The sequence below is a fragment of the Anarhichas minor genome, unplaced genomic scaffold (genome assembly GCF_050575085.1).
Source record: "Anarhichas minor isolate MPS153535 unplaced genomic scaffold, ASM5057508v1 ptg000007l, whole genome shotgun sequence".
NCBI classification, from domain to species: domain Eukaryota; kingdom Metazoa; phylum Chordata; class Actinopteri; order Perciformes; family Anarhichadidae; genus Anarhichas; species Anarhichas minor.
This window is the reverse complement of record NW_027466453.1, coordinates 12,112,967-12,138,571: the sequence shown is the minus strand read 5'-3', so window position 1 is coordinate 12,138,571 and position 25,605 is coordinate 12,112,967. Positions and strand designations below refer to the sequence as shown.

Sequence of the window (25,605 nt, the reverse complement as noted above, 5' to 3'; positions counted from 1 at the left end):
GCACGTCTGCCGGGCGTCACACGGCGGTTCCGGGAGACGCGTTGGCAATTTCCTAAACATCATTCGAGGCAGGAGAGAGGCGTGAGCTGTGTGTGTGTGTGTGTGTGTGTGGTGTTGGATGTGACACCGGCTGGAAGGCGAACACCCCCCCCGCCCCCCCCCCCCGACACAGAAGATAGCTGGACGCCGATTTGACATGAGCAGGTACTGAGTTTAACTTCAAAAAATACACCGTTTTTTAAATGTGTGACCTGTGTGTGAGTCCAGCTGTCGTGTTCAGCTGCCGCTTTCTGTGTAATCAACGGTGCCGAGAGAGCAGCTCGAGCTCGATTTAAATGCCTAATAATCGCTTTGATTATTGCTACATATGATATTCAATTTCACTTTTTTTTTGTGTCGTGTGGAATCCCCGTGTTTTCTTTTAACAGCATGAAGCATAGCACACTGTCGACCATCGCACATTGACGGTGCTGTTTATTAGCTTAACAGACCGAAATGACAAGCTCCCGCTGGTCGGAGACATTTAAACTGGGGACTGCTTTTATTTTGCGTAAAATGTGTGTATTTCCTGGAAATGATGTGCGATACGTGTCACTTGTCATTTTCGTAGTGAAGCCTCCTTCTGTTGATCACTTGGTGATCAATAATATGGCTGTTTTGAACCTCTAACATTTCTTACATGTTCTTTAAAATGCATCACAAGGGACCAACACATGGGGCCAGGTCAGAGGAGCTCTACCACCACCACACCCCGTAGAGCTGTAGAGCTGGTTATTGTTCCCATTAGAGCAAACCAGCAGGACCACAAAGAGGCATTTTGACTCACCCCCTCTCACAGGCCCCGTTATTAAAAAAAATGTGACTACATGCGTGTCAGCAACTCTTTAGTAAGCACCATAGTCATCGGCAACAAAAGAAGACGTAGAGACAAGAATGTGGGAAAGGGAACTTTCTCTCCGCTTCCTTCCGCTGTCTGTACAGTAGCTTCCAGATGTCACCACCTCCTGCTGCCTGACCTGGTGTTGTTGACAACAAACGCATGAATCCAGGGGGGGGGGGGGGGGGGGGTCAAACTGACACCAAAGGGTGCTGAAATGAGAGACAACGGGAACCGAGTCTCGGCTCTTGACCTGTTGCGTGATGTAACTGAGCCACTCGCGTGTCCTAAATATGTGAAATGGCTTTGGTGATTTCCAAAGTGGTGTGCTGCTGACTCGTAGCGGGGTACATTTGCTGATGACGCCATCTCTGAGGAATGTTTAAAAGGGGCAGAACAGGCGGTCCTGCCTCTGTGTCTCCATTCTTCTGAGTCTAGACCGTAAATACAAACTGCCGTGAACTGTCGAGAGTAGTTTGCTTGACCCTCAGTCCAGCGGAAGGGTTTCCTGTATCCGCTGTCCTCTGGTTGTCTGACCCATCTGCAGGAAATCCCTGAAGATCTCTTGTTCGGATTACGAATGTTCCTGAAGCCACAGCAATGGGAGCTGTGTTCAACCCACACAGAACACACACACACACACACACACACACACACACACACACACACACACACACACACACCACGGGTCGTTCCAGATGTGTTGAATCATTTCCTGAACCTCATTAGCTCACCAGAAAAGAGGAACAGCCGTTTTAGTGAAGTGGTATTTCTGCAAACAGGATGGAAGGACTTTAGAACCGGTTCTACAACAGACGGCTTAATTCACACTTAATTCACATGGACCGCCTTTAATGAATTAGTAATGTTGACGTCACATGAGTTGAGCTGCAAGGTTAGGAATTTAATGAGGTTTAATAAAAGGGGGCACACTGCTACTGAGCGTGTCTCGATGGCCACTCGGTCAGTTTATCATAACTCGGCTTCTAAATAATCCGAGGTTATGGTCGGTGATTCATGAGGATGTAATGACCCAGATACCACAGGATGACGTGGCCGAGCTGCCTTTGTTTGTCCCTTTTGAGTAAAGAGAGATCGGTTATCTTCTTGAGGAACGAGGGGAATGTTTTAATCTTGATTTGGCTTGTTCAGCGCTGAGATAAGAGGGCATGATCCTACATGCCAAAGGAGACGTATAGTGAAAGTGTTGTACCGTGTTTTGAGTCACCTGCTAGTTTTCACTTTCACTGCTCGATGCTTGTTCTTTTTTTACCCTCACGAGCGCTTTCGTGTGTACTTTTGTGGTAAAATGAAACAGCTGTGAGAGTAACAAGTGTGTCTCTTTTAATCCTCAGGGTGCCCTGACATGGAAAAAGAGATGATTCCCAAATTTACGTCAAAGGATGACGAAGTTGATTACTGGAAGTCCCAAGCCCTCAAATATAAGAAAAGGTAGGTCGTGTGATTTACTTCTTATATCAAAAGTCTGAATGTTCATACATATATATACAACTCTGTTTAAAAAGTAGTAATCGCTGATTTTTACATAAAAGGCAGCTGAGAATATGCTGAATATTCAGTCTTGTGGACTCGTCTCAGTTTAAAGTTACACAGAAATCCATGTTTAGCCATATAAGGCAAACGAGCACCAAACAGACTGTTTTGAAATCAGTTCCCACAAACATCTGTGGCTCGCGTAGTAGGAAGTTACTACATCGTTGCCTTCTTAAACGGACATCACAGTCTATGTTTCGCGTAGGCAGCAGCGGTGCTCGTGAGTGTTGCGTAATCTTTGTTGAACCCGGTCCGTCTGTCTTTCCTATTCGTGGAGTTGGGCCCCATCGTACCCTCAAGGGAAGTGTAAACCTGCACAGAGGGGGTTAAAGCCCTGGTGGGGTTTTTTCTAAGAAATTCCTGATGTGGGTACACGGAGGAAAAACTTCAACCCGTGGAAAAAATGACTCCCAATTATACGGTGGCTTGTCTCACACATGTTTCTGTGCATATGTTTTCCCAGGAAACCGCTCACAGTGGCAGCATGTAGTCTTTATTAGTTACCTATTGAAAAGTGATCTCCCTTCCACGCTACTTGGACATCATACAGTTTATGATTATCCCTAAAAGATGTAATAGTGTGAGATGTATACGTGTGTTTCCTGCATCCAAGCAGGAACTGTTGTGTAATAAAGTCACAGGGCCCAGCGTGCTGATGAAGCAGCAACTGAGGCGTTTCGGTATGTGTGCAACGACCTCGGCACAACAACTGATTCACGGAATCCAGTGCTCTGTAGCGCCACTGTGAGGCCATTATCGCAGCACGGGTCAGCTGATCTCAGAACAGTGTTAACCACGGTGTCATCATGTGTTTGCGCTCCCTTGATAGGGTGAAGAGAACTAGGGTCCATGTACATAAACTCAGAGATGTTTCCTTCTTATTCTATGTTGCATGTTTACTTGAATGAATCTACACATTCAGAAGCCTACGTTATGTGTTATTGTGTGTGTGTTTAGAGATACTACTACATGGGATCAGTCCTTACCAGCATGCACGCACACACACACACATCCTGGTTCTTAGCACAGGTCCACTTCCTGTTTCTGTGCCCTCTCACTTTCTTTTCACCTCTCCTACAGCTGAGGACTCATGACAGCAGGCCTGCTTTTCTGAGCTGCTTCTGAACCACCTCCTGCCACAGTACAGCTGTCTCTTTAGAGCCGTATATTTAGGATTCCTAACTCGACAATGCTGAGCCGTGCAGAGATTCCTGTGCACGGTGAAGGTTATTTCTGGTTTATTTCTGTCCGTTGGAGGTAAAGCTACTAGAACGCGCCTGAGCCTGGCTCATCTTACGAGACAAAAGCCAGTCAGCTTTCTAGAGCTCCTGCGTGCAGTGATTTAGCCAGTCAGCTATACAGAACTGAATGGTGGACAGTGGACAGGGGTAGCTGGTAGTTGACAATGATTGTTTATGTGTTTCCCCTCTCTGTATCTGTGTGTGTGTGTGTGTGTGTGTGTGTGTGTGTGCCATCCAGCTGCTATGATGCCCAGGAGGAGCTGCAGGAGTTCCAGGAAGGGAGCCGGGAGCTGGAAGCTGAGTTGGAGGCGCAGCTTTGCCAGGCTGAACACCGCCTTCGAGATCTCCAAACTGAAAACGAGAGGCTGAAGAACGAGGTGTCCAACCTCAAGGTGACTAGTGGGCCTGGTGACTTACCTTGTAGTTTATTTGTGTATTTGGCTTTAACTGTGGGTCAGGACGCAGATAAAGTAATGTGTGGCTACGTAAGAGGTTTCTGTTGGATCCTGAGGACTAAGTCGGGCGTCTTATTGTTATGTTCGGTGTTAATAAGGCATGTTCTGAGGTAATCCTCCAGCACTCCTTAATTAGATTGGAAGAAAATAGAAAACTGCAAGGACAAGTTAATCCCTGCAGGCATGAACGGTGGTCGGATGTATTCAGTGAGCTCTCGTCTGGTGAACATGCCCATCAAACGACTACTACTACTGTACATTCAGGAAATCTCTGTAGCCACTGAACACGGAGCAGAAAAGTATTGTGATATCACGCTCACATGGCCTATCATGTGAGCTTGATTGCAGCAGCTAAATGCTGAAAACAAACTGTGTGGATGAAGCAGAGAGATGCTGAATCATGCTCTGGGACCACGATGCAGACATGCTGACTGGAGTGCAAACAAAGAGGCTCTTTGAAAGTAAAGATAATGTGTGCGCACTCACTGTCTTGTGATTCTGTTGTTTTTTGTTTAGTATATTAATGATAAGCTGCAAAATTAAAGTGATTTTCATTTTTTTATCCTGGAGCGATAGGTCTGTTTGATGTCCTTGTTTCTCGACACGCGCACACACACACTCACTCCCAGGCTCTTTTCTCTTCTTCACTCTATCCATCTCTACCAGGAGAAGCTGGAGCATCAGTACGCCCAGAGTTATAAACAGGTTTCTATGCTAGAGGACGACTTGGGCCAGACACGCAGCATCAAGGAGCAGCTGCAGAAATACGTCCGAGAGCTTGAGCAGGCCAACGATGACCTGGAGAGAGCCAAAAGGTCAAGACTGCCCCGGTGCATTTTGGTCAATATATGAATTGTTGTCGGTAGCGCTGAGGAGATGAGAATTCTAGCTGTCGATTTTATAGCGATTGGACTTAAAACTCAGGTTTTAACAATTGTGCCCTTCAACCTATCTACTCATGTGCAGGGCAACAATAGTGTCTCTTGAGGACTTCGAGGGCCGTTTAAACCAGGCCATCGAGAGAAACGCCTTCCTGGAAAGTGAGCTGGACGAGAAGGAGTCTCTGTTAGAATCCGTGCAGCGGCTGAAAGATGAAGCACGAGGTAAAGACAATAATCCATTCTGCCCTTTCAGGATATGTCCTCTGTGAAAAGGGTTTGGTGGAGAAGTATTTCATAAGTTTAAATCTTTCTTCTGCAGACCTGAGACAGGAGCTGGCAGTACGTGAGCGGACCACAGACAGGATGTCAGCACCTAGCTCACCCACTTTAGACATCGACAAGATGGATTCTGCAGTACAGGCCTCTTTATCCCTCCCATCAACACCCGTAGGAAAGAGCATAGAGCACTCCTTCATCAGCCCCAAAGGTCAGGATTAATTAAACTCACTCTTAACGCACACGTGAAATTATATGTATTCTAATACCAGCTTGTGTCCTTGTGCAGCATTGACCAATGGATGTGGCAACTCATCCCTCACGCCTTCTGCTAGAATCTCAGCTCTTAATATTGTTGGCGATCTCCTGAGGAAAGTTGGGGTAGGCATCATTCCTTTTTAATTCAAGACATCGTTACATTAATTACCTGAATAGGTTGCAGAGCACAGAGGAACAGTGTGTCCTCCACCACAAGAGACGATGAGGCTAAATACAGATCCAACTTCCTGTTTTTGTGACCAGGCTTTGGAGTCCAAAATCGCCGCCTGCAGGAACTTTGCCAAAGACCAGGCAGCAAGAAAAAATTACTCCATAGACAACGACAAACTCATCAACAGCAATGCCACAAAGTTCTCTCATTCTCTACACGCCACTTACTTTGACAAAACGTGAGTCTTTTTGAGCAAGTTTTGTTCTGCTCCTATAGCAATGCAGTGTGTTGTACCTGGTTTTATGCATATTTGTTCTGCCCCGTATGCGTGTCTGTGTTTGCTAATATTGAAAATGTCCACGTGGCGACTGCAGGACTGTAAATGGATTGGACCCCAGCTCCCTGACCGCCATTGCGACATCCAGAGCCCTGTCTCCACCAGGCATGCTGCCTCTGAGAATGTGAGGCGTCCCAAACCACGTAACCCTCTACTGAAACTCCTATTCACCCAACTCAATGTGGGAACCGAGAGGACACTTGAAAGACCATCACATTGTGTGCTAGGTGTGTGTGTGTGTGTGTGTGTGTGTGCGCGCCTGTTTGGGATTGTGCATTTTTGAATGTGATGTGTGGAAAGAGAGGCTTGACGATACAATGGAGCTGCGTCCAGTTTGCAGCGCGAAATGCATCTGTGAGTAGGTGCACAGTCATGTGTGCATATGTTCCTACCACATACTTGCATGTGCCTATAGCCGTACTGTACTGTGCTTGTATGAATGCCATTGCAAATGCATCGCTCTATAGATGTCAACGCCGAAGTGGCACCGTTATATATTCTTGGTTCCATCGTTCGATGAAAGCTACTATCCCTGACAAAAGGTCCTCAACAGACCACGGCTTCATCCTTACCTTCTGTTCCTCCTGTATTTTCACTAAAATTGCACAGTTTAACTATTTTCAATTTTAGAATGTATTCTATTTAAAAAAGGGATGTGTTCATATGAATTAATTTATCTCACAGTATGCTTTAAAATGCAATATTTCCTATTTGCTATTTTCTTGCATGTGTGCATATGTACTGTGGGGTTGGAGAGGTGTAGCTGCACCCCATATGTTCATGACGGAAGTGAATGTTGATCGTTCAAAGCCATGTAGCCGTGATGCAGTCGTTCCTCTTGTTACTGGCTACTTGCTGTATTTGGAAGTAGTCTCCATGTTCGAGGTTGGAAATATCAGCTGGTCCTGTCCTCTGAGTTTAAACCTTAAACAAACGGCTCCTCATAGTTTCTGCTGCAGTCGTGTGTTTTCCTCTGTGGACATCCATTCACATTTCGAGGGAACAGTTTTGCCTTTTCCTCTTTTTTTTTTTTTTTTTTTTGAATGTTTAATATATAGATTTTCTTTTTTACTATTGTGACAGGCTCATTTACCTCATTCTGATATAATGGCAACTATCCACGATGGAGTTGTTGTAGAGCTACATTTGGCTTTATAAAACTCACAAAAGGATAGAAAACTAAACTGACTGAAGGATTCTTTTTGAGACTGTATGTTAACTTTGGCTGGTTTATGAATGTATGGTCCATTTGTGTCATGCAGCACATTTGCTGATTATTTGTTATTGTGTGAACCTAATGTTAATTTGACTTGATTCTTTGATTTTTAGCTGGATATTGGCAATGCATTCACTTTTGACACGTCATAATTTGGTCTGAATCCGTTTTGCCCACACATTTCTCAATTTCCTAGATCTTCGTGTCACCATCTCAAAGCAAAATTTGAATTCTTCAGTATTATTTTTGTTTAGTAATATGAGATGTCATTGTCGGCCTGTTACTGACGTGTGTTCTACAGTCGGTGTATATAGCTTGTGAGGATGGTAACTTTGCCTACCGTATTTGTACATACTGACATTTGGCATTAAGGTTCTATTTATTTCAGATTCTGTATGGCATGTTCAGATAATGAATGGTTAAAGCCATTGTATTATATCAAGTTGTTTGTCCAAATTGTTTAAGCAAATAAAGATTGAGATTACAAATATATATATATATATATGGTGTCGTTCGTAATTAAAGTGATACAGCACCATGTCCACTTATTGGACATTTTCCAAAGCTTTCACGCCCATGTTGTGGCTTTCATCAGTGGATGGAGTTTGCTCCATGAAAGGGTAAACAGTACTGGGTCATTACACGGTCCACAGGAACTATGGAAGAATCTCCTGGTTTGTTTAAATCTTGCGTATTTTTGTCATTTATTCATAAACCTTATTTTCTCAATTTTTCAGTGTTGCTTTCCTCTTATTCCTAGCGTTGTTTGGCAGACTGCAAGCCCAACTTTTAGATGCACTACCACCTACCGTACCGAAGTATGTGGAACAGGATCTAGTTTACATTATGTACCACACTTTCCAGTGTCAGTTTTTAAATATAACTATACGTTCTATAAAAGTGCCTTGTGTGATATTAAGACATTGTTTTTGTCACACACTTGAAGATGAATGACATCTGCTCAGAAGAGGAAAGTTGTACAAACCAACATGACAACATCTTCTCTGTGCTAAAGTTCTGAGGTACGATATGAGCTGCGTTATGTTTAATGTTGTTGAATATTTTAAATTGGCATCTTTGGCTTTGTTATTAACTTCTTGAAATTATAGGATGTGGATATTCAGACATCGTTCAGAGTGATTACACTTACCGATTGTTCTATCTCGAGTAGCGGTGTATGAAAAACAAAAGCCCTTCTGAGTATTTGCCCTCTGACCCCATGTGCGCATGTACCATGTGCTATTATTTTAACTATGTCCAAGGCAAATAATGAAACTTTAAGCTCAAAGATGATATAAACTCGCTGTACTTTTATATCAACATTAAAACAACAAAGTAATGAGGAGTGAGATGTGAAGTAAAAGTAGAATAATTTCAAGTAATGACAATTCAGCAGCTAATCAGTGGCAGAGTCCCAGTCCAGCTCTCGGTAAAGAAAACATTAACTCAACACATGCTCGTTTCTGAGTTTCCCAGCTGATGCACTCAAACACGGTCATTCAGGGTCCACGAAGTTAAAGGCCTAATTTCTTCTCCATTTCCTCCTTTAATATGTTCTTCTTGATCTAGAAAAACAGACAGAAGCCGCTTTAGTCTCATTATACTGATCAACAGCAAATCATCGCAGCCATCAGGATAGTTCAGTTGGTGTCAGAGCAGAAGTATCGCACCTTTCCAGAGACTGTCAGAGGGTAGCTGTCTACAAAGATCACGTAGTGTGGGATCTTGAAGTGAGAAATCTAGTGGAATAAAACACAACATGTACAGCCTTGCTGATTTTGAGTGTGTTGAGCAGTTTCATTGAGCACATCACCGACACTCACCTGGCCTTTGCAGAAAGCTCTTATCTCCTCTGGACTGGATGTCTGGTCCTTCCTCAGCCTGATGCAGGCACACACCTGCTCACCCAACCTCTCATCTTTCACTCCAACCACCTGGGAAACGGACAGAGAAATAGAACAACCAGAATGTAGATTTAACACCTCAGTTCATTATTATAATATGAAATATATTCTCATGAAATGCACGATAAAAAGAATGTCTACAATTATCTACACATTCAGAGAGAAAACTAGTATGTCTTCGAGGTGTGTCTTTGCTGTCGCCTGCTTGGAGACAATGAATCTGACTTCTGCTGCCCCCCAGTGGTGCTGAGTCTTACCTGCACCTCCTGTACTTTGGGATGCGTAAAGAGAAATTGCTCTATCTCAGCGGGGTAGATGTTCTCCCCTCCTCGGATGATCAAGTCTTTCATGCGTCCTTCAATGCGGCAGTATCCCAAACTGGTTAGACTGGCCGTGTCACTTTGTAGAAGAAAAATCACACAACATGTAACATGAGCATCAACCCGTTCCGGTAACAGGTCTCTGTATTTTCTCTTTTAGACAAACATGCAGTATACATCTTACCCAGTCCTGTACCAGCGGTCTTGAGAGATAGCCTCTCTGGTTTTCTCGGGATCGTTCCAGTATCCGTGCATCACACAGCTGCCTCTGATCATCAGCTCTCCTGAGGCGCCCAGAGGGACAATCTCCCCAGTATCAGGGTCCACCACTTTAGCCTATAGTAAAGACACATAGGCAGAGGTCACAGCGGCGTTACGGCAATATCAGGTTTTTGCAAAAAATAAGGCATACCTCAGTGTGGCTCATGATACATCCAACAGTATTTGTCTTCAGCTCCTCGCTGTCTTGTGGGAATCCCAGAAATGTAAGGGGGCTGTTCTCAGTGGTCCCATAAGCTATCTATTAAAACATGATGTACAGATGTTCTATTATGCTGGTGAAGCTATACTCCAATGAGTTTTATACAGCGTGATTTGAAAAGGTTTAGGACATGTAACTGCTCACCGTTATCTCTTTCATGTTCATGTCTGTTTTCAGTTTTCTCACAATCTCAGGTGGGCACGGAGAACCTGCCATGATGCCTTAAACACAGCAGCACATAAGCAAAGAGGCCTCAAATGCTTGCTCAACATCACAGCAAGTTCAATACAACATATTCATCATGTTTGTATTCATCAAAGTCTTCTATTACCAGCTTCAATTGATGACAAATCACACTTGTGTAAATCCTGTTGGATGAGCATGTCGGTGAACATAGTGGGTGTGCCATAAACAAAATTACACCTTGAGTGGAAACACAAGAATCAATTTGAGTGCATAATGTTGTATATTTGAAAGTAATTTGGGTGAAGAGCAGCGTGTCATACTTTTCACTCTGAATGGCCTCGAGGTTGGCTCGGCTGTTGTAGCCGGGGGAAGGAAAGACCAGTGTGATACCATGTACAGCCATATTCATCCCTGCCACCACAGATCCAAAGCAGTGGTACAAGGGTACGGGCACACACACTCGTACTTGAGGCTGAGAAGAATATGGAAAATAAGATTACTTAAAATTCACTGTGTTTTCTCTGCAAATCGAGAGAGAAAATATGGACTTACTCTACATCCATAACCCATTCGGAGACCCATAAAGTAGGCATTGTTTACAATATTGTGGTGGGAAAGACAGGCTCCCTTCGGACTCCCTGTAGTCCCCTGAAACAAATAAACATGAATTAATCTGAATCATAGTTACATCATAATGTCAGTCAAAGTTATATAATGTTCGCTCCTCCGCGAATCGCCACCTTAACGTGGTGGAGGAGTTTGAGTGGCTCAGTGATCCTGGGAGCTATGTTGTCCGGGGCATTAGCCCCTGGTAGGGTCTCCCAAGGCAAACAGGTCTCAGGGGAGAGCCCAGACTAAGAGCGGTTCAAAACGACCCTAATGATAAGCAGCCCACGGACTTCAGCCACCTCGCCCGGACCAGGGAAACAGGGGCACCCTCCTGGAGCCGGACCCAGGAGGGGAGCTCGTCGCGAGCGTCTGGTGGCCGGGCCTTCGCCCATGGGGCCCGGTCGGGCTCAGCCCGAATAAACAGCATGGAGCAGCCACCCTGTGGACCCACCACCCGCAGGGACAAGCATCGGGGTCGGGTGCAATGCAGACCGGGCGGCGGGTCAGGTGGGAGGCCTGGGCGAGCCGATCGCCGGCAGCATAGACTAGCTCTAGGGACGTGGAACGTCACCTCGCTAGCGGGGAAAGAGCCAGAGCTGGTGCAGGAGATGGAGCGATACCAGCTAGACATAGTTGGACTCACCTCCACACACAGCGCTGGCTCTGGAACCAAGCTCCTGGAGAGGGGTTGGACTTTGTCCTTTTCCGGAGTTGCCCAGGGTGAGAGGTGCCGGGCGGGAGTGGGGATACTCACGAGCCCCCGGCTGAGCATCGATGTGTTGGAGTTCTCCCCGGAGAACGAGAGGGTCGCCTCCATGCGCCTACGGGTTGCGGGGAGCAAGGCTCTGACTGTGGTTTGTGCTTATGCACCAAACAGCAGTTCAGAGTATCCGGCCTTCTTGGAGTCGGTGGGAGGGGTCCTGGAAAGGGCGCCGCCTACCGACTCCATAGTTCTCCTGGGGGACTTCAACGCTCAAGTGGGCAATGACGGAGAAACCTGGCGGGGGGTGATTGGGAGGAACGGCTTGCCCGATCTGAACCCGAATGGTGTCTCGTTATTGGACTTCTGTGCTTGCCACGGTTTGGCCATAACGAACACCATGTTCGAACATAAGGTGGCTCATAAGTGTACCTGGTACCAAAACACCTTAGGCCGGAGATCAATGATCGACTTTGTAATCGTATCATTTGATTTGCGGCCGTATGTCTTGGACACTCGGGTGAAGAGAGGAGCAGAGCTATCAACTGATCACCACCTGGTGGTGAGTTGGATCAGATGGCGGGGGAACCGGTTGGAAAGACCCGGCAAGCCCAAAAGTGTAGTGAGGGTGAACTGGGAACGTCTGGCGGAGGACCCTGTCCGGGAGGTCTTTAACTCCCATCTCCAGAAGAACTTCTCACACATCCCGAGGGAGGTTGGGGACATGGAATCCGAATGGACCATGTTCAAAGCCTCTATTGTGGACGCGGCCGCTAGGAGTTGTGGCCGGAAGGTCATCGGTGCCTGTCGTGGCGGCAACTCGAGAACCCGGTGGTGGACACCGGAGGTGAGGGAAGCCGTCAAGCTGAAGAAGGAGACCTTCAAGGCCTGGTTGGCCCAGGGGTCTCCTGAAGCAGCTGACAGGTACCGGCAGGCCAGAAGGGCTGCAGCTGCGGTGGTCGCGAATGCTAAAACTCGGGCATGGGAGGAGTTTGGGGAGGCCATGGAGAAGGACTTTCGGTTGGACCGGAGAGTGTGATCGAATTACCGGGGTATCACACTACTCAGCCTCCCGGGGAAGGCTTATGCCAGGGTGCTGGAAAGGAGGCTCCGACCGTTTGTTGAACCTCAGATTCAAGAGGAGCAATGCGGATTCCGTCCCGGCCGTGGAACAGTGGACCAGCTCTTTACCCTCACAAGACTACTGGAGGGGTTCTGGGAGTTTGCCCAACCAGTCTACATGTGCTTTGTGGACTTGGAGAAGGCTTTCGACCGGGTCCCACGGGGGTTCTTGTGGGGTGTGCTGCGGGAGTATGGGGTGCCGGACCCATTACAACGGGCAATCCGGTCTCTGTACGACTGCAGTAAGAGCTGTGTCCGCATTCTCGGCAATAAGTCAGACACGTTCCCGGTGGGTGTTGGCCTCCGCCAGGGCTGCCCTTTGTCACCAGTCCTGTTCGTGACTTTCGTGGACAGGATATCTAGGCGCAGCCTGGGGGAGGAGAACGTCAGGTTCGTATGTCTCAGGATCGCCTCTCTGCTGTTTGCAGATGATGTGGTCCTGTTAGCCTCCTCGGATCGTGACCTCCAGCATTCACTGGGGCGGTTTGCAGCCGAGTGTGAAGCGGCGGGGATGAGAGTTAGCACCTCCAAATCTGAGGCCATGGTGCTCTGCTCCCTCCAGGTGGGGACGGAGTGCCTACCTCAAGCGAAGGAGTTCAAGTATCTCGGGGTCTTGTTCACGAGTGAGGGTAAGATGGAGCGGGAGATCGACAGGCGGATCGGTGCGGCTGCAGCAGTAAAGCAGGCGCTGCACTGGACCGTCTTGGTGAAGAGGGAGCTGAGCCAGAAGGCAAAGCTCTCAATTTACCACTCAGTCTACGTTCCTACCCTCACCTATGGTCACGAACTCTGGGTCGTGACCGAAAGGACAAGGTCGCGGCTACAAGCGGCCGAAATGAGCTTCCTCCGTAGGGTGGCCGGGCTCAGCCTTAGAGATAGGGTAAGGAGCTCGGTCATCAGGAGGGAGCTTGGAGTCGAGCCGCTACTCCTTCGCGTCGAAAGGAGTCAGCTGAGGTGGTTCGGGCATCTAATTAGGATGCCTCCTGGACGCCTCCCACTGGAGGTTTTCCAGGCACGTCCAACTGGGAAGAGACCCCGGGGAAGACCCAGAACACGCTGGAGGGATTACATCTCCCAGCTGGCCTGGGAACGCCACGGGATCCCCCAGAATGAGCTGGAACATGTTGCCGGTGAGAGGGAAGTCTGAGTCAGCCTGCTTGGCCGGCTGCCACCGCGACCCGACCCCGGATAAGCGGAGGAAAATGGATGGATGGATGGAAGTTATATAATAAATGTGCCTGTGTGAAAAATACAATGTTGAAGGTTACTGATGTGAACTGGATGTTGATGAGCTCATCGAAGGACAGCTTTCTCTGCAGATCCATCAGCTGTTTGTGGTGCCGACTCTCCCCTGCTTGCATCACATCATCAACATGGAGCATCCCTGGCTGTCTGCTATCCGTCACAATCACCATACGCAAGTCTGGCAACCTGGCAGACCCAACACGGGATATTAATATCACATCCTCAGAACTATAGATTGTGAAATATTTGCAGCCTCTTACTCCCATAATGACAACAGAGGAAAAAACATGCATCTGACATTTGACATTGGTTTTGTCGAACCTGGAGCTTTTGATCATGCCTTCTGGCGTCGTGCTGATCTCCGGGCAGAGCTCCCTCAGCATCTCACAAAAATGTTGGGTTTTAAAGCGGGCAGGGCAGACCACAGCTTTACACTGGACCTGCATATGACAAATCAGTTCTGTTAAATGTACTGACACAGTCATGTGTAAGGATTACTATTTCTATGAAAAAGATAAATTGTCAGTACTTAGATCTTGTAAATGTAGTAATACCACAGTGTAGAAATACTTTGTTACTCTGCATTTCAACTCTAACTAAAGTAAAAGTTCTAAAATATTTGCACCTATTATACTTAAAGTACAAAAGGTTCACATGCTGTATAGCTCATCTTAAATAATGTATATCATATTAGTTAAATATAGTTATTGAATGCATATTACGTCAATGTTGCAGCTGGTAAAGGTGAGGCTTTTTACAATATATATTGCTGGGTAGCTTCTGAATTTCACCAATAGATCAATAAATACTTATCTTTATCCAGAATAACATGTCATATTTCATTAGTTGATTATTTTATATCATTAATCTAAATCTGGAAAGTTACGAGAAACTTTTGTGTGAGGGTGGCAGGGATACCTCAGTTTCTCTTTTATTCCTTTATGTACCTTGTGCCCCAGGTTCTGATGCCACCACTGGTGGTTATGTAAGTAGTCTAATGCCCTGTAACACAACTCGTCGTACCTGCTTTAGAGTAAACTCCACTTCTTTCACCTGATAAGCCGGGTTCAATGACACCTGCACATATGAAAACTGTTTAAGGTCAAGTGTACGTATACAGACCCACAACACACATTTTCCAAAGGGCTTTACAGTACATACCATATCATACACATATTATACTGTATTCTTGACAGCAGGGTGATTGGTAACACAGAGCAGCTGTCTGTCTAACCACAAGGCTACACAGTAAATGTGATTTTAACATTATAAACTCACAAACTGACCAGTATAATTCCAGCTTTTGCTGATGCAAACTGGAAGAGGATCCACTCATACGTGTTGGGTCCCCAAACTCCCAGTCTGTCGCCTCGCTTCAGGCCCAAAGCAAGCAGACCTGCAGCCGCCTTGTCAACCTGCAGCAATGAATGTCACAAAAATACAAAGTAGTATCACTTCTGGCAATCTACACAAGCGTTCTAGCTTTGTGGATGCGATAGTGCTTGATAGAAAAAGTTTCCTGTGATTTAGAGAAGCTTCGTGATGACTCAAAGAAGAGAACCAATTCATATAGTAAAACTGAATGTTATGGGTGCTGCTTCATTTAGATTCATTGACAAAGCACACTTAGTTTTAAGGAGGCACATTTTGTGTCTCGGGAACAACACGTGATTTCATTAGGTTTCAAAAGATCAAACAACAATTCTATTAACCTAAAAAGTTAATACAGAAAGAAACGGTACTAGCTATTTAGCAATGATTTGACATGATGATCTGACTCATTAGCTCCAACAAATTGTCTCGTTATTGAAACAGGAAACTCATTCGTATAGCATGAATAGCATTGAAGTGTTGATGCATGCATGGAGGCACAAAGTAGGAGACGCACATCTTGCTGAAACTGTGCAAAGGTTTTCCGAACGCTGTCCTGCAGGAAGACCACAGCTTCACGGTCGGGCCAGCGCTGGACTGCGGAGTCCAGGCTCTGGCCTACAGTCAGGGGGAGCAGAGAGAAGGAGGAGGTGCCATGCACATAGCTGCTGGTCAGAGAGGACGTGTGCGGAGGACTGTCCACATGGAGGGATCTGGCATACAAGGATTTAGGGAAAAAGCACAGGGGTCAAATATAGTACATGGTCTATGATTTCAATGCCAAAATGTACTGCAGATAAAAAAAGTGCAAAAGTTCCAGCAAGTGATACACGAGATACACAATTTAAAGTAAACTAGTACAATTTACATCAAGTAAAAATTAAAAGATACAAAACACAGCAAATACTCCCACATTTATAAATGTAAAAGCAAGACTTTTGAAGTCAATTCTCTGACAGACTGCAGCCAGTGTAAGTATTTCAGAATTGGTGAAATGTAGTTGTATTTCCTAGTTGTCATCAAAATGTCTGGCTTGACTCTTAGTTATGAGAGAGAGAGAGAGAGAGAGAGAGAGAGAGAGAGAGAGAGAGAGAGAGAGAGAGAGACTGTGCTTGTTTGATCATCTTTCCGAGAAACACAGCGGCTGAAGTGAACCATGACGCGCTCGATAGGGGGAGGGAACCAGAAGCTGAATAACCTGTTTTCTTTGGAGCAAGAAAGAGTCGAGGGGTAGGGTGACGCCATGGTTTAGTAAAAGGACAATCGGACCAATACAACCAGACTCAGTCGCTCTTGACTTGGCCAAGAAAGAAATCTAAGTCAGTGACTACTGCAAGCAAAAGCAATTAGTGGACTACTGCAAGCAAAATCTATATTGAGGAGCTATTGTTTCCGTGCACTGATAATAATTCTATAACCAAACATATGGATAAACAAAGACCGCATATTATTAACTGACGGAATAGTCGTGGTGAGTCCTTGAATGCACGTGGGCAAAATGTGTTTTATTCTTTATATTGTCGGCTGGAATATCAGTAACTCCTTCTTTGATTACGTGAGATCGTGGTTTCCTTATTATTATTATTATTATTTTTTTAAATCAGAAAAGTTTTAGCCTGCTGGGTCCTTATGACCTTTCAATGTTCAGATGATTTCATAGTTATTTACAATGAACCATTAAGGGAACACTAACTTCAATACATTTTTGCGTGACACCATGTTGCCATTTGACCACTGAACATGAGCATAAACTTACCGACACCACGGGAGCAAACTTGTGCTGCATATCTTCCACGCCTTATGTTGGAGTCCTTCCACATATCTGAGTTTGTGAGCACAGGAGCTTAGCAGTGCAGACATTGGTCTATAAGCACCCGATCTCTGTCAACTGGATGTAAATAGTGTGTAGTTAGAGGTAGAGGTCTTGACAACAAATGAGCTGGTTCTTACCTGCCTCCTTTACAAGGGTTGGATTATATCACTGTTTGTGTAATCTTTAACTTCCGCTCACCTCTGTTGGCTGGGAGCCAATTGGCCACTTCAAACCCATTTCATCATATTCTAAGAAAACATCATTATAAAGAAAATAACCGCAGTAAATAATTTACCAACAGGCTATTGACAAGTACCTATAGATAATGCCTATAAAGTGAGCCATTCATTCTGCCACATTAGTGACAAACAAAAGATGTATCATGTCTGCACTCAAAAAGCAAGAGACAAGGAGCTGCAAACCAACGTGAGCCATCAGGAGGGGAAAAGGCTGGCAATACACTTGGTTTATAGAAGCATATTGATAAATGTATTAATTAATCAGAGGTCTATTTTATTGAAAACTACTTTGAGATCCTGCTTGAATAAATTATAATTCTGTTTTATAAGTTCATTTACGTTTTACCAATCTTACTGAAGTCGACCTGCTTGTATGGTTTTAATAAAAAAATAAAAACACATATGATTTGCAAATATAAACATACTGAACAAAATGTTAGTCTGAATTATTACAGCTTCACATGATGGAGCCTGCAGTGCCACCTACATGCCATAGGTTACTTTTTCTTGTGTATTAACAGGGAAAAGATCCCTTATTATCATAATTAACGGTTTTCCACTCAGACTAAATTAAAGGTGCATAACACGAGATTAGGAACATTTTGATTGGCTCTCAACATGGCAGCACCTGAGCTGGCAGCTCATATTTAACAGCGATAACAGAGCAAACAGTACAAACTACAACAAAGGTGCTGACAGAGCTTACGGTGTTTATCTGAGGGGGAACCGGTGTATGAGCGCAGTGCAGAGCGGCGGCCTGGAGCGATTCAGTGGGGCCACAAACATCCACGAAAGGCTCACACGGGCCACCCAGCTATGTAAGCAGCTTTATTTTTATTGTTTCTGATGTAGCAAATTGGGACTACAATCTGAATTTCGTTGTGTAACCCTGTTTTACAATGACAACTAAAATAGCGTTGAACGTTGAACCTTATAAAGAACAGAGAAGCTCGGATAACAACATACACAGTGGAAGAGCAACTTTATTCTCTGCTCAGTTAGATATTATGCCATGATATCTTTACATAACAAATAGTTGTTTGCTGCTATAATAATGCTCTGCATGTCGTATATTGCACCTTTAAAAGGCCTTATCTCTTCTCCATTTGCTCCTTTGAAATGTTCTTCTTGATCTAAAAAGACAGACATTATCCATTTCAGTGCCATTATGCTGATCAACAGTAAACATCACAGCCATCGTGATAGTCCAGTTGGTGTTAGAGCAGAAGCATTGTACATTTAATTAGTATTTCTAAGGTAAATAATGAAACTTTAAGCTCAAAGATGATATAAGCTCACTGTACTTTTATATCAACATTAAAACAACAAAGTAATGAGGAGTGAGATGTGAAGTAAAAGTAGAAGAATTTCAATAATCAGCAATGACAATTCAGCAGCTAATCAGTGGCAGAGTCCCAGTCCAGCTCTCGGTAAAGTAAACATTAACTCAACACTGTTTCCCAGCTGATGCACTCAAACACGGTCATTCAGGGTCCACGAAGTTAAAGGCCTAATTTCTTCTCCATTTCCTCCTTTAATATGTTCTTCTTGATCTAGAAAAACAGACAGAAGCCGCTTTAGTCTCATTATACTGATCAACAGCAAATCATCGCAGCCATCAGGATAGTTCAGTTGGTGTCAGAGCAGAAGTATCGCACCTTTCCAGAGACTGTCAGAGGGTAGCTGTCTATAAAGATCACGTAGTGTGGGATCTTGAAGTGAGAAATCTAGTGGAATAAAACACAACATGTACAGCCTTGCTGATTTTGAGTGTGTTGAGCAGTTTCATTGAGCACATCACCGACACTCACCTGGCCTTTGCAGAAAGCTCTTATCTCCTCTGGACTGGATGTCTGGTCCTTCCTCAGCCTGATGCAGGCACACACCTGCTCACCCAACCTCTCATCTTTCACTCCAACCACCTGGGAAACGGACAGAGAAATAGAACAACCAGAATGTAGATTTAACACCTCAGTTCATTATTATAATATGAAATATATTCTCATGAAATGCACGATAAAAAGAATGTCTATAATTATCTACACATTCAGAGAGAAAACTAGTATGTCTTCGAAGTGCGTCTTTGCTGTCGCCTGCTTGGAGACAATGAATCTGACTTCTGCTGCCCCCCAGTGGTGCTGAGTCTTACCTGCACCTCCTGTACTTTGGGATGTGTAAAGAGAAATTGCTCTATCTCAGCGGGGTAGATGTTCTCCCCTCCTCGGATGATCAAGTCTTTCATGCGTCCTTCAATGCAGCAGTATCCCAAACTGGTTAGACTGGCCGTGTCACTTTGTAGAAGAAAAATCACACAACATGTAACATGAGCATCAACCCGTTCCGGTAACAGGTCTCTGTATTTTCTCTTTTAGACAAACATGCAGTATACATCTTACCCAGTCCTGTACCAGCGGTCTTGAGAAATAGCCTCTCTGGTTTTCTCGGGATCGTTCCAGTATCCGTGCATCACACAGCTGCCTCTGATCATCAGCTCTCCTGAGGCCCCCAGAGGGACAATCTCCCCAGTATCAGGGTCCACCACTTTAGCCTATAGTAAAGACACACAGGCAGAGGTCACAGCGGTGTTACGGCAATATCAGGTTTTTGCAAAAAAAATAAGGCATACCTCAGTGTGGCTCATGATACATCCAACAGTATTTGTCTTCAGCTCCTCGCTGTCTTGTGGGAATCCCATGAATGTAAGGGGGCTGTTCTCAGTGGTCCCATAAGCTATCTATTAAAACATGATGTACAGATGTTCTATTATGCTGGTGAAGCTATACTCCAATGAGTTTTATACAGCGTGATTTGAAAAGGTTTAGGACATGTAACTGCTCACAATTATCTCTTTCATGTTCATGTCTGTTTTCAGTTTTCTCACAATCTCAGGTGGGCACGGAGAACCTCCAATGATGCCTTGAACACAGCAGCACATAAGCAAAGAGGCCTCAAATGCTTGCTCAACATCACAGCAAGTTCAATACAACATATTCATCATGTTTGTATTCATCAAAGTCTTCTATTACCAGCTTCAATTGATGACAAATCACACTTGTGTAAATCCTGTTGGATGAGCATGTCGGTGAACATAGTGGGTGTGCCATAAACAAGATTACACCTTGAGTGGAAACACAAGAATCAATTTGAGTGCATAATGTTGTATATTTAAAAGTAATTTGGGTGAAGAGCAGCGTGTCATACTTTTCACTCTGAATGGCCTCGAGGTTGGCTCGGCTGTTGTAGCCGGAGGAAGGAAAGACCAGTGTGATACCATGTACAGCCATATTCATCCCTGCCACCACAGATCCAAAGCAGTGGTACAAGGGTACGGGCACACACACTCGTACTTGAGGCTGAGAAGAATATGGAAAATAAGATTACTTAAAATTCACTGTGTTTTCTCTGCAAATCGAGAGAGAAAATATGGACTTACTCTACATCCATAACCCATTCGGAGACCCATAAAGTAGGCATTGTTTACAATATTGTGGTGGGAAAGACAGGCACCCTTCGGACTCCCTGTAGTCCCCTGAAACAAATAAACATGAATTAATCTGAATCATAGTTACGTCATAATGTCAGTCAAAGTTATATAATAAATGTGCCTGTGTGAAAGATGCAATGTTGAAGGTTACTGATGTGAACTGGATGTTGATGAGCTCATCGAAGGACAGCTTTCTCTGCAGATCCATCAGCTGTTTGTGGTGCCGACTCTCCCCTGCTTGCATCACATCATCAACATGGAGCATCCCTGGCTGTCTGCTATCCGTCACAATCACCATACGCAAGTCTGGCAACCTGGCAGACCCAACACGGGATATTAATATCACATCTACAGAACTATTATCATAGATTGTGAAGTATTTGCAGCCTCTTACTCCCATAATGACAACAGAGGAAAAAACATGCATCTGACATTTGACATTGGCTTTGTCGAACCTGGAGCTTTTGATCATGCCTTCTGGCGTCGTGCTGATCTCCGGGCAGAGCTCCCTCAGCATCTCACAAAAATGTTGGGTTTTAAAGCGGGCAGGGCAGACCACAGCTTTACACTGGACCTGCATATGACAAATCAGTTCTGTTAAATGTACTGACACAGTCATGTGTAAGGATTACTATTTCTATGAAAAAGATAAATTGTCAGTACTTAGATCTTGTAAATGTAGTAATACCACAGTGTAGAAATACTTTGTTACTCTGCATTTCAACTCTAACTAAAGTAAAAGTTCTAAAATATTTGCACCTATTATACTTAAAGTACAAAAGGTTCACATGCTGTATAGCCCATCTTAAATAATGTATATCATATTAGTTAAATATAGTTATTGAATGCATATTACTTCAATGTTGCAGCTAGTAAAGGTGAGGCTTTTTACAATATATATTGCTGGGTAGCTTCTGAATTTCACCAATAGATCAATAAATACTTATCTTTATCCAGAATAAAATGTTATATTTCATTAGTTGATTAGTTTATATCATTAATCTAAATCGGGAAAGTTACTAAAAACTTTTGTGTGAGGGCGGCAGGGATACCTCAGTTTCTCTTTTATTCCTTTATGTACCTTGTGCCCCAGGTTCTGATGTAAGTTATGTAAGTAGGCTAATGCCCTGTAACACAACTCGTCGTACCTGCTTTAGAGTCAACTCCACTTCTTTCACCTGATAAGCCGGGTTCAATGACACCTGCACATATGAAAACTGTTTAAAATCAAGTGTACGTATACAGACCCACAACACATATTTTCCAAAGGGCTTTACAGTACATACCATATCATACACATATGATATATATGTACTGTGCCTTGACAGCAGGGTGATTGGTAACACAGAGCAGCTGTCTGTCTAACCACAAGGCTACACAGTAAATGTGATTTTAACATTATAAACTCACAAACTGACCAGTATAATTCCAGCTTTTGCTGATGCAAACTGGAAGAGGATCCACTCATACGTGTTGGGTCCCCAAACTCCCAGTCTGTCGCCTCGCTTCAGGCCCAAAGCAAGCAGACCTGCAGCCGCCTTGTCAACCTGCAGCAATGAATGTCACAAAAATACAAAGTAGTGTCACTTCTGGCAATCTACACAAGCGTTCTAGCTTTGTGGATGCGATAGTGATTGATAGAAAAAGTTTCCTTAGAGAAGTTTCGTGATGACTCAAAGAAGAGAACCAATTCATATAGTAAAACTGAATGTTATGGGTGCTGCTTCATTTAGATTCATTGACAAAGCACACTTAGTTTTAAGGAGGCACATTTTGTGTCTCGGGAACAACACATGTGATTTCATTAGGTTTCAAAAGATCAAACAACAATTCTATTAACCTAAAAAGTTAGTACAGAAAGAAACGGTACTAGCTATTTAGCAATGATTTGACATGATCTGACTCATTAGCTCCAACAAATTGTCTCGTTATTGAAACAGGAAACTCGTTCGTATAGCATGAATAGCATTGAAGTGTTGATGCATGCATGGAGGCACAAAGTAGGAGACGCACATCTTGCTGAAACTGTGCAAAGGTTTTCCGAACGCTGTCCTGCAGGAAGACCACAGCTTCACGGTCGGGCCAGCGCTGGACTGCGGAGTCCAGGCTCTGGCCTACAGTCAGGGGGAGCAGAGAGAAGGAGGAGGTGCCATGCACATAGCTGCTGGTCAGAGAGGACGTGTGCGGAGGACTGTCCACATGGAGGGATCTGGCATACAACGATTTAGGGAAAAAGCACAGGGGTCAAATATAGTACATGGTCTATGATTTCAACGCCAAAATGTACTGCAGATAAAAAGTGCAAAAGTTCCAGCAAGTGATACACGAGATACACAATTTAAAGTAAACTAGTACAATTTACATCAAGTAAAAATTAAAAGATAAAAAACACAGCAAAGACTCCCACATTTGGATTCACAATCAAAATATATTTGATAAATATATTTGATATATATATACATATGTATATATATATATATATATATATAGAGAGAGAGAGAGAATTTCATTTTACAATGAACCATTAAGGCAGTGGTTCTCAAACTTTTTCTGTCATGCCCCACTTTGGAGGAAGAAAAATGTTCATGCCCCACCGCCCCAACAAAATTGTAACAAAATGGTCCATGTTGAACTTTTATTGAAATAACATTTTGTGACTCCTCCATCTGTGCTTTTTCAAATAATAGAATAAAGAAAATTGTAATCACTTTCAAGTAAACCAGATTGCTCCATCAGACAAAAACAAATACAATGTGCAATCACTTTGTTAGAACAATGCAAATAAAGTTCAATCTGTGCAAAAAATAACTAATATTTGGCAAAAAATTGCTTATTGTGAATATCTTTCTAAGATATTCACAATAAACTGCAACCTGTGAAAAACAAAACAAAATGAGTGCAGATATGTGTCACACATATCTGGAGCATTTTATTTTAAATATGAGCTTTAAAATGTAGCATTCTAAAAGTAAAATAATAGCTGTGATAATAGCTGTGATAATAATAATAGCTGCACGTGGGACTGTTGGGACTGTTAGTACACTGGCTGTGGTCATCACAGTGAACAGTGTGATGAGAGGACACGTGAGCCCTTGTTGCTGTAGTTCATCTCCTTGGAGCAGAGGCTGCATTCAGCATACCCTGCCTTATCAATGTATTTAAAATACTGTGACAGCAGGAAGCTGTACTCACGTCTGTTTAGACCTCCACCTTTATCCAGGCCCAGCTCCACCTTTATCCAGGCCCAGCTCCACCTTTATCCAGGCCCAGCTCCACTCACATCTCAGCCCTGCGTCAAGCTGCGCTACACAACCAGCCTCCTCTCCCTGGAGCTCTTTGACCTCATCATCTCATCCTCATTCTACTTTAACAGGTTGTTAAAACAAACAACCTGCAACCATATGTGCCGGTGTTCGGGTTTAACGTTAATGAGTGACCGCGTGAACTGAACCGGAACACGGGCGGGGCTGCATCTTTCAACACGTTACGTTTTTTCCTCCTAAATCGTGATAATGACGAACGTTAACAGTCGATAAAGTTGTGCATGCAGTGGACGTTAACTTAACCCAGCAAGTCTGAACGGTAACGGAACATAACGTAACTTAAACTTTAACGGGGGGAAATGAAGACGCTGTAGACATCTTAAAGCTGATTGGCCAAGACTCGACACGTCATATCAAAGAGGTTTCATTGTGAAGATCACGACATCACTTTTTCTTCTTATCTCACTCCAATCTGAGAAACGCTGGCTGGCCAGTTGACCCCCCCCCCCCCCCCCCCCCCCCCCCCCCAAAAAAAAAAAAAAGCTCTACGGATCTACACGATGATATATTTTGATTCAAAACGACAAGTTTGCAGGTATGAATACAGTTCTTGAAATAAAAAAATTCTGCATTTCCCCCTGCGCCCCACCTGCAATACCGCCGCGCCCACAGTTTGAGAACCACTGCATTAAGGGAACACTAACTTCAATACATTTTTGCGTGACACCATGTTGCCATTTGACCACTGAACATGAGTAGGCTATAAACTTACCGACACCACGGGAGCAAACTTGTGCTGCATATCTTCCACGCCTTATGTTGGAGTCCTTCCACATATCTGAGTTTGTGAGCACAGGAGCTTAGCAGTGCAGACATTGGTCTATAAGCACCCGATCTCTGTCAACTGGATGTAAATAGTGTGTAGTTAGAGGTAGAGGTCTTGACAACAAATGAGCTGGTTCTTACCTGCCTCCTTTACAAGGGTTGGATTATATCACTGTTTGTGTAATCTTTAACTTCTTTTATAACTTTACTTTTAAACTTTTTTTACAGCTTCACATGATGGAGCCTGTAGTGCCACCTACATGCCATGGGTTACTTTTTCTTGTATATTAACAGGGGAAAGATCCCTTATTACCATAATTAACGGTTTTCCACTCAGACTAAATTAAAGGTGCATAACACGAGATTGGAAACATTTTGATTGGCTCTCAACATGGCAGCACCTGAGCTGGCAGCTCATATTTAACAGCGATAACAGAGCAAACAGTACAAACTACAACAAAGGTGCTGACAGAGCTTACGGTGTTTACCTGAGGGGGAACCGGTGTATGAGCGCAGTGCAGAGCGGCGGCCTGGAGCGATTCAGTGGGGCCCAAACATCCACGAAAGGCTCACACGGGCCACCCAGCTATGTAAGCAGCTTTATTTTTATTTTTTCTGATGTAGCAAATTGGGACTACAATCTGAATATCAGATGGTGTTAGAGCAGAAGCATCGTACATTTAATTACTATTTCTAAGGTAAATAATGAAACTTTAAGCTCAAAGATGATATAAGCTCACTGTACTTTTATATCAACATTAAAACAACAAAGTAAT

The 25,605-nt window shown here is 44.1% G+C and overlaps 3 protein-coding genes across 4 annotated transcripts; 1 reads left to right on the top strand and 2 right to left on the bottom strand.

Moving 5' to 3' along the window:
* Positions 1-79: 79 nt before the first annotated feature.
* Positions 80-7,996, top strand: ndel1b (nudE neurodevelopment protein 1-like 1b). 2 transcript variants are annotated; one of them, XM_076085870.1, is made up of 9 exons: positions 80-204; positions 2,233-2,329; positions 3,911-4,064; positions 4,794-4,942; positions 5,094-5,230; positions 5,328-5,495; positions 5,574-5,665; positions 5,807-5,952; positions 6,089-7,996. In XM_076085870.1, exons 2-9 carry the CDS (start codon positions 2,244-2,246, stop codon positions 6,177-6,179), a joined length of 1,023 nt encoding a protein of 340 aa, XP_075941985.1. In that variant the 5' UTR covers positions 80-204; positions 2,233-2,243; the 3' UTR covers positions 6,180-7,996. The 2 variants fall into 2 exon arrangements, with proteins under 2 accessions (XP_075941985.1, XP_075941986.1); XM_076085871.1 differs by lacking the exon at positions 80-204 and adding an exon at positions 1,624-1,772.
* Positions 7,997-8,781: 785 nt separating this feature from the next.
* LOC142937322 (medium-chain acyl-CoA ligase ACSF2, mitochondrial-like) lies at positions 8,782-17,065 on the bottom strand. The gene is made up of 16 exons (XM_076080174.1): positions 16,962-17,065; positions 15,723-15,918; positions 15,121-15,249; positions 14,858-14,911; positions 14,156-14,274; positions 13,858-14,020; positions 10,711-10,806; positions 10,479-10,630; positions 10,304-10,395; positions 10,117-10,193; positions 9,904-10,011; positions 9,676-9,827; positions 9,429-9,570; positions 9,091-9,201; positions 8,938-9,006; positions 8,782-8,832 (listed from the first exon to the last, which is right to left on the bottom strand). Exons 1-16 carry the CDS (start codon positions 17,063-17,065, stop codon positions 8,782-8,784), a joined length of 1,815 nt encoding a protein of 604 aa, XP_075936289.1.
* A 1,694-nt stretch (positions 17,066-18,759) lies between these two features.
* LOC142937314 (medium-chain acyl-CoA ligase ACSF2, mitochondrial-like) lies at positions 18,760-24,880 on the bottom strand. Its single transcript, XM_076080164.1, has 16 exons — positions 24,777-24,880; positions 22,755-22,950; positions 22,160-22,288; positions 21,890-21,943; positions 21,197-21,315; positions 20,893-21,055; positions 20,691-20,786; positions 20,459-20,610; positions 20,284-20,375; positions 20,097-20,173; positions 19,884-19,991; positions 19,654-19,805; positions 19,407-19,548; positions 19,069-19,179; positions 18,916-18,984; positions 18,760-18,810 (listed from the first exon to the last, which is right to left on the bottom strand). Exons 1-16 carry the CDS (start codon positions 24,878-24,880, stop codon positions 18,760-18,762), a joined length of 1,815 nt encoding a protein of 604 aa, XP_075936279.1.
* Positions 24,881-25,605: the final 725 nt, after the last annotated feature.

What these genes read in the sequence shown, in the direction of transcription:
- ndel1b (XM_076085870.1), top strand. Translation starts at nt 2,244, where the DNA reads ATGGAAAAAGAGATGATTCCCAAATTTACGTCAAAGGATGACGAAGTT. An exon ending in ATCTCCTGAGGAAAGTTGGG is followed by an intron (nt 5,666 to 5,806) that starts GTAGGCATCATT and finishes TTTTGTGACCAG; the next exon opens with GCTTTGGAGTCCAAAATCGC. An exon ending in GCCACTTACTTTGACAAAAC is followed by an intron (nt 5,953 to 6,088) that starts GTGAGTCTTTTT and finishes TGGCGACTGCAG; the next exon opens with GACTGTAAATGGATTGGACC.
- LOC142937322 (XM_076080174.1), bottom strand. Translation starts at nt 17,065, where the DNA reads ATGTCTGCACTGCTAAGCTCCTGTGCTCACAAACTCAGATATGTGGAA. An exon ending in CAAAAGCTGGAATTATACTG is followed by an intron (nt 14,912 to 15,120) that starts GTCAGTTTGTGA and finishes TCATATGTGCAG; the next exon opens with GTGTCATTGAACCCGGCTTA. An exon ending in TTTGTCATCAATTGAAGCTG is followed by an intron (nt 10,194 to 10,303) that starts GTAATAGAAGAC and finishes GCTGTGTTTAAG; the next exon opens with GCATCATGGCAGGTTCTCCG.
- LOC142937314 (XM_076080164.1), bottom strand. Translation starts at nt 24,880, where the DNA reads ATGTCTGCACTGCTAAGCTCCTGTGCTCACAAACTCAGATATGTGGAA. An exon ending in CAAAAGCTGGAATTATACTG is followed by an intron (nt 21,944 to 22,159) that starts GTCAGTTTGTGA and finishes TCATATGTGCAG; the next exon opens with GTGTCATTGAACCCGGCTTA. An exon ending in GTATCATGAGCCACACTGAG is followed by an intron (nt 19,806 to 19,883) that starts GTATGCCTTATT and finishes TCTTTACTATAG; the next exon opens with GCTAAAGTGGTGGACCCTGA.